At 38.2% G+C, this 7906-nt stretch overlaps 1 protein-coding gene across 1 annotated transcript; it reads right to left on the minus strand.

Annotated features, from left to right (window-relative positions):
• Positions 1 to 3285: 3285 nt before the first annotated feature.
• LOC113092372 (cytochrome P450 1B1-like) lies at positions 3286 to 7269 on the minus strand. Its single transcript, XM_026257957.1, has 2 exons — positions 6046 to 7269; positions 3286 to 5159 (listed from the first exon to the last, which is right to left on the minus strand). The coding sequence occupies exons 1-2, from the start codon at positions 7056 to 7058 to the stop codon at positions 4562 to 4564; spliced, it is 1611 nt and encodes a 536-aa protein (XP_026113742.1). The 5' UTR covers positions 7059 to 7269; the 3' UTR covers positions 3286 to 4561.
• Positions 7270 to 7906: the final 637 nt, after the last annotated feature.

The following is a 7906-nucleotide window of genomic DNA, read 5'->3' on the forward strand; positions in this document are numbered from 1 at the left end:
ATCTGATTGGCTGATAAGAGTGTGATATTAGAGTGATAACAGAGCTCCTCCCACCACTTCACCATTTGTATCACTCTGCTTGCTGTATTTCTTAAAGTGAGTGTCACGGCGGAATCCCAAATCCACTATAATTTAATAATAATACTGTTTTTGTTTCACAATGTAGTTTTATTAAAGAGAAGTCTTTTTTTTATTATTTGCGTCAAAGTTTTTGGAGATTTGAGCTCCAGGGTGACAGTGCTCATGAACTCAAGCAGCCTAACCTGGGCCAGATCTTCTGGAATTTACCTCTGGCTCTGATGTCTCTTGAGTGGGTAAACATGAGATATATTTAGTTTTGAGAATCTAACAGACAGTATTTGGTCTCATAAATCTATTTGTTCCAGAGCAAATAGTTTTGGGAATATATCTGGTCTATGTGTCTTCAATGCTGTATATCAGAGCGCTGCCTTTGTACTTTAAACTGAATTGCCTAGCAACTTAAATATTAAATATTATTATTCAATATATATATATATATATATATATATATATATATATATATATTGAATAATAATATAATAATATATATATATATATATATATATATATATATATATATATATATATATATATATATATTTAATATAGAAAAAAGTAATATTTAGCATGAGGAAATTGTGTTTGTTTGTTTGTGATGGTTATTCCATGATCCTTCAAAAATCATTCTAATCTGCTGCTTTGCTGCTCAAAAAAAAGTCTTATTAAGGGGGGGGGGGGGTGCTCGTTTTCACTCAATATCCTGTTAATCTTGAGTACCTATAGAGTAGTACTGCATCCTTCATAACTCCAAAAAGTCTTTATTTTTATTATATTTATAAGAGAAAGATAGTCTGTACCGATTTTTCCCGGAAAAACACGAGCGCCTAGAGGCGTGACGTGTGGGCGGAGCTAAAGAATCATGAGCGCCAGGAGGCTTTTGCGTTGAGAGCGTTTGGAAGCTGTGACACAGATCCAGAGGCTAAAATTTAACAAGAGCAGCATCAGCAAAGGCGTCTCTATGTGGTATGTACTGAAACTGTATATATTTGCTTAGCGGTTTTGCCTAAGTTCCACTTTATGTAGTCTTTTTTTTTTTTTTTTTACCTTTACATGTGGAAAGTGTAGTTTGATGACAACATCGCATGTTGTTTACTTGATGTGCTTACGCGCCGATAGCTAAGTTAACAACACAGAGATATTTGAAGCAGTTTTACTCACCGCCTGCGGTTCCAACACACGATTGTGACCCTTTTTCGTTGGGACTGCATTATCCTTAAGAAATAAACGATGTGCAAATCCGGCGTCAAACTGGGCCTTGTTTGTAAAACAAAACAAAACAAAAACACTTGCACAACTCCGTTGATGCTCTGTAAAAATAAACTCCATCCACTGGTCCCTTAATGCTGTTTCTCTTTTGGTAATCTGTGCAGGGTTGTCTTGCCCTGGCACACTTCTTCTGTGACAATTCGCGACGCTCTCTCTCTGATCAGTGAATGTCTCTGCTCTGCTATTCGGGAGCACGCGCTCTTCCGGCAGACGTGCCTCAGGACCCATATAAGGAAATTCCGCTCCATCTAACGTCACACAGAGCCATACTCGAAAAAAACTTTCCGAAACTTGTGACAAACCGGAAGAGGTTTTTTTTGGAACAAAAATACTCCTTCAAACGTACAACTTAATTTTTGACAGTGTAAAAAACTCAGTATGCATGAAATAGCATTTCACCCCCCCCCCCCCCCCTTTAACAATGTTGAACATAGTTGTGATATCTGTGATGCATATATCCTTGATCAATATTTGATCAATACAAAGTTCACAAGAACAGCATTTATTTGAAATATATTTTCATTTATTTATTTATTATTATACATGTCTTTAAAGTCTGTTTAACTGATTGAATGCAACCTTGCTGAATAAAAGAATGCAAAACATACAGACCCCAGACTTTTGTAAATGAGGAAAGAGGTTTGTCTAAGGCATAATTTGTCATCACAACACAGATAAAGAGGGTAAAGGTTCATATTACCTAATGTATGCAAGTCTGTTCTCTCGTACAGCACAGAAATAATGCCCACAGGACATGACCTGGATTCCTGGAGGTGTCTTCTAGATTTGATCTTAATGAAGACTTATAGAACTGACAGCAGATCAAGCAATTCAAGTAAATATTGCCTTAGCAATTTATGCAATTCTTTTTATAGAAACTTATCATTTTTTTACGAATTATTTGATGAATTGGAACCGCATTTAGAATTGTATTTAAGACGATTTTTTGTTTTACCAAAAAAAATAAAGAAAAATACTGAAAATTGAACTTTTTTTTTATTTAAAAAGAAAACTTAGTGTTACATTAAGAAAGCCACATGATTTAAGCATTTCATATTTCATTGCATCTTAGTTTTTATTTTAGTTTTTATTACTTCTGATTATTTTGTAATCAGTTTTTAAGGATCCATTGATTCCTTCATCTCCTACAACTTTAGAAAAAGGTAAACAAACCTGTCACTGGGGTGGCATGCTTTCAAATTGAATTAATTGGTACTATTTAGATCTAAATAAACTACCTTATGGTGCCATCCCAGTGACAGCTTTATAGCCTTTTTTACAGAAAGTGTACTGTTAATCCAACAATAGTGAAGCGTGTTTTTCTTTTCTTCAGCAGGGCCTGGAAGGGGAGCAGGCGGCTGCTGGTGTATCAGTAATCAGTTGGCTTTATCTGGACTTGTCACGCACTCAAAGCTCAGCTGGCTACAATCCTCGGGCTTGATCAGAACAGGATGTGCTGGGAAAGCAAGATAAAGCACTTCGCAGGGACGGGTATATCCTACACACTTTCCTTCTATTTTAAATGCCCAATTGAGTGGCTGCGTGCAGATATGATGTGGGCAATAAAGTTAGAATGGTTATTTTTACTTGCCACTATTTTAAGGGCAACTTGTTTGAATACAAAAAAAAGGTGTTGCAGGAGGGAAAAAACACTGGCAAAACTAATTTGATTACAAATGACAATGTTATACTGCATTTATTATCATAAAAGCTTGAGTAATGCTATATATATATATATATATATATATATATATATATATATATATATATATATATATATATTGACCTTAGTGTTTTATATATATATGATATAAACCACTACCACTATTTAATTACAAAAACTGTAAACTGAATGCAGTTTAGAATGCCAAAGCAGCCAAATGTCAGAGCTTATATGAAGTAGAAAAATATAATATTAAATGTTGGTATCACATAATATGAACTACATATCAAACTTACACATCAATCTTTTGCATATAAAATATAGTAGATCTCATACAGACCAGCAGTCTATTAACAAGTGCTATTACAGTTCAAAAATATATTGCAGCAGTTAGAAATTAGCAAAAATTAGTAATCGTAACATTTTATACATGTCAGTTAGCAAACCCTGATTTTCCCCTTCAGGATTCCCCTAATTAGAAGGGACCCGAGGGACACAAAATGTATTTCCTTTCGCCTACACATCATGTGCCAGATACGAAATATCACATTCAGCTTATAATAAACATAGATGTTCAGAATAGTTTCACTGGAGACTTCCTGTGACCCACTGTGAGGATCTCCAGACAATATTTGATTGGGAAGGATGTTGCGGGAACACAATGGAAGTGAACTGTGTTAAACCCGCCTACGTTTATTTTAATTATAGATTCATGCTAAGAAGTCTCTAATAATAAGGCACGGACTTCAACAGTGCTGTAGTAAGAATCGGGAAATTATCATCAAGAACAATAAAGTGCTGTAAGATTATACTGTAGGGAGGTTAAAAATGCAGTATAGGGCTAGTTTGAGCTAAATTACCCTAAGCAACAACTGAAAAAAGTACTTTAAGCTCATTGCAGTCATTTAAAATAATAACCAAATGTGTTAAAGTCAACATGAAATGTAATCAATTGATTAAGTGTTGCATATTAGTCCAAGTTAATTATTTTGTCTGTAATCCTTTAGAAAATGTAATGACTTAATGATATTTCATGATCCAGTCATTTTCAAATAGATAAAATCAGTTACTGCACCAGTTTTTTCTCATTGAATATATAGTTTCATTCGGAAATATGTCACAGAAGTAAAATGGGCTGTTAACAGTGTTTCACATTGACTTTAAACAACTTATTACTGAGTTTAAATATATATCTGCAAGCTATATTTAAACTAGAAGTTTCTTGACTGAATAATGCTATGCATGTATATGCCTCAGTACTCTTAGAAAGCAACTAGTATTTGTCTTAATAAACCATGCAGTATCCTGTTGTTTAGCTTCCGCTATGCTACTCTTGCATAATAAACTATAAATCAGTGCATCATGTAGTTACAGTAATGAATGGGTGTGTTTTTATTGTCTTAGCTCATTCTGAGCCAAAAAAAAGTTTATGCCTGAGTTTTACATCTATAAATATATTGCTATAATGCAGATATGAGAGATTCTTCAGTGTTTGTTTTCTTAGCCAGCTTCATTTGGCAAAGTATTAAAGTTGCATGCTTTGATTTCCCTTCAGACTTGAGGTCTCTGTCTCTTTTGTGTAGGAGTCTGAGACGTTCCTACCAAACTCTCATGCAGTTCTGTGCTGTCACGGAGTGAGACTGACACTTTGAAGGCTCTGGGTTTAAGCGTGAGCCCATACAGATAGTCCATGCTGGGAGTAGTTTCTGCACTAAACCTACACTGATGGACCAGCAAGGAGGTGAAGAGGAAAAGCTGTATCTTGGACACGTCTTCTCCAATGCATCTACGCTTCCCCACGGAGAAGATCAGCACGTTGGTGGTTAAGTCTTTGTTGAGAGCTCCATCCTCATCCAGGAAGCGCTGTGGGTTGAATACCTCTGGTTGGTCCCATTTGGTCGGGTCGTGGTTCAGAGACCACTGGTTGACAAAAATGATGGTATCTTTAGGGATGGGATACCCATTGATGGAGGTATCTGTGGTCGTGCTGTGGGGAATCGTTACAGGGACGAACGAGGTGAATCGCATGACTTCGTAGATGAAAGCCATGACGTATGGAAGATGAGGCTGGTCTGCAATTGTTGGAAGACGACTGCGATCCGCCACTTTGTCGACGTCCTCCTGAAGACGTTTCTGGACTTCTGGATACCTGCAAGTATGTAAGTGGAGACCAACATTTTCAACTGTCTGGGTTTATGGTTTAGGTTGCTGATTACAATGAAGTTGTATTCCACATAACTTCTATTTATAAATAAACCTGGCCTCTTATCTCATCTGTGCTAGTATCCTACATGAAGCAGTCATTGAGTTTCACAGAGTGGCCTACATGTCTAAAAGTGTTAGTGTGTCAGATTTCATTTTGTGTTGCTGTAACCTGCCCTCATTAGTTGCTGCCAATACCTGCACGGAAGAGTTACATAACAGGAGAGCTCTTTGGTGTTATTGAGATCCGTCCATCTCTTATGGACAATCTCTGAGTTGCCGCATTGCACACTTAAAGTGCAAAGAAATTACAATGCTGGCATCATTCGTTTATCTTCATGTCATTCCAAACCCATATATTTACTTTCTTCTGTGCAACATAAAAGATGATGTATTGCATTGGCTCTTTTTCATGCGATGAAAGTGCTGATGTATGGTGTTCAAACACACACACACACAGACAAAACATAAAAGCGTGATTATTCTAAAGAGCATACAATTAAGGATATGCCCCTCAGTGCAAGATGAGTAACCATTTTTATTGGTCTGTTTTACAGTTAGACTATAAATTTGATATGCTTACCCCCCAGTATAAATCATGGACCATTGTGCAGCGTAAACATCCAAATTAATTTGTAATTTTATATACAGTCAACATTTCAAGTGGATCAGAAAAGGTCATCAAGTTTAAGACAAGAACGCATTTTGGTTTTAGGACAATTTTGTGAAAGGTTTTGATCCACTTCAGATGTTGACTAGTGTAGGCTGTTAAAATGAAATAATCGAGGGTGAGTAAATGACGTCACCCCCTAAAATATAAATTTACGCATTACCTGACCATTAACAGAATGATCCACTGCAGAGCTGTAGACAGAGTGTCTTGACTGGCCCCAAAAATGTCTGCGATGGTCGGTGGCACGTATTCTTTATCCAGAAAGACCCCCGGGCCCCCTGACAGCCCTTTATCCAGAGCAACGATGAACGCGTCAGTCATGTCACGGACGAGGCTCAGTAAAAGAGTCTCGCGGTGCTCCGCCACTTTGGAATCAATGAACTCGTTAAACTCCTTGTTGAGCGTTTTAAACTGGTCAAAGAGCGTTTTGATTGGGTTTGGGAAGTACTGCAGCCAAGGCATCACATCCACGATGCTTCCAGCTCCGACTGTCTTAGTGAATTGATCATTTCTGCCAACCACCTGCTGGAATTCCTCATCATCAAACGAATACCGGTTCCCGAAGCAAACGGCGCTCATTGTGTTCGCCACCGACACCACCAGATACCGGTGAGGCTCGAAGTACTGCTGCTCGCGGGTTTTATTCAGAAACAAGCGGATGAGCTCTCCTATCTCGCACACGATGTGCTTCTCAAACGTCTGCTTGGTGTGGATGTTGGCTGTGGAGAAGTTTCTCACGGTGCTGTGCGCGATCTTCCGATGCAGTTTCCACCACTGGCTGTAGTTACCGAACGCCATGCTTTTCCCATTGGACACGAACCGGAACGAGGCGAAATCGGGTCTGCCGGCGAAATCGACAGCTTTTTTAATTAGCGCCTCTTTAATTGCGTCTCCGTTCAGAACCACCACGTCTCGGCTGCCCAGCTTGATCTGAAACACGTCGCCGTATTTCTTAGCCATCCGGGTGAAGTAAAAGTGAGGTGAGGTACCGAGCTGAGCGGCGTTTCCGATGACCGGCCAGGAGAACGGACCCGGTATCTGCCGCCGACCGGAAAGACGCCAGAGCGTGAGCGTTAAACACACCAGCAGAGACAGTAAAACACTACGCGCTGACAGCTGAATGAAATCGCCCAGAACCGCCAGGAAATCCATCATCGATGTATTTGCAAGCATCACAATCAATGCAGATCCACTCTTAATAATCAAAAGCAAATTAACCTGTTGAGCAGGCTAGAGTCTGACTGATTCATATGAAATCAGAGAGCATAAGTGTTGTGATGGTCGGTCCAAGATGCATTCATCCTAGAATGTATCCACGACTAAATAACACTACTGAAAGTCTCCTCCTTTACACACTCCTCTCTCTCTCTCTCTCTCTCTCTCTCTCTCTCTCTCTCTCTCTCTCTCTGAACGCGTGACTTCTACTGTTGTATAGGATAGCCTCTATGTGATCGCATGTCATATCTATGTCACCTCTCTGTGGAATTTTTTTATAGGCCTGTATTAACAATGCATAACGTTTATTTGTTAATTTAAAATATTCTTCAAAGTGTGTTTAATAGTTTAAAGTTGTCCAGTGAAAGGTTATTTCACTCAGTTTATTTACATTTTCTCCATATAAACATATTTCCTCGGTTGCAGATAGCTGGTTGATATCATATGTAGGCTAGGCTGCTTATATCCTTTAATATATAAATGAACTCGTCCCTCATTTTGATAAACGGGTTCATGCAGCAAATAGAAAAAGAACAAGATAAAAGAGTTATACAGTAAAGGATAGGTCATATGATGCCTACAAAAAGGACGGAGAAAGTATTTTTGCTTGACTCGAAACGGTTCTGTTTTTGTATGTGTAACTTCGGAGATGTGCGTGAGAATAGATGTGTACTGTGATGCTGAAACAATGGATCAAACCATACCTTTCATGAGGAACTAACGTTTGACAGGAAAATAATAGCCCATATTTCCTTTAAGCTTCACCATTGTGGAAAATAAAATTGATAAGTTAACATGTGATGGAA

The sequence above is a fragment of the Carassius auratus genome, unplaced genomic scaffold, assembly GCF_003368295.1.
Source record: "Carassius auratus strain Wakin unplaced genomic scaffold, ASM336829v1 scaf_tig00214575, whole genome shotgun sequence".
Classification (NCBI taxonomy): Eukaryota; Metazoa; Chordata; class Actinopteri; order Cypriniformes; family Cyprinidae; genus Carassius; species Carassius auratus.

What these genes read in the sequence shown, in the direction of transcription:
- LOC113092372 (XM_026257957.1), bottom strand. Translation starts at nt 7,058, where the DNA reads ATGCTTGCAAATACATCGATGATGGATTTCCTGGCGGTTCTGGGCGAT. An exon ending in ATCATTCTGTTAATGGTCAG is followed by an intron (nt 5,160 to 6,045) that starts GTAATGCGTAAA and finishes ACATACTTGCAG; the next exon opens with GTATCCAGAAGTCCAGAAAC.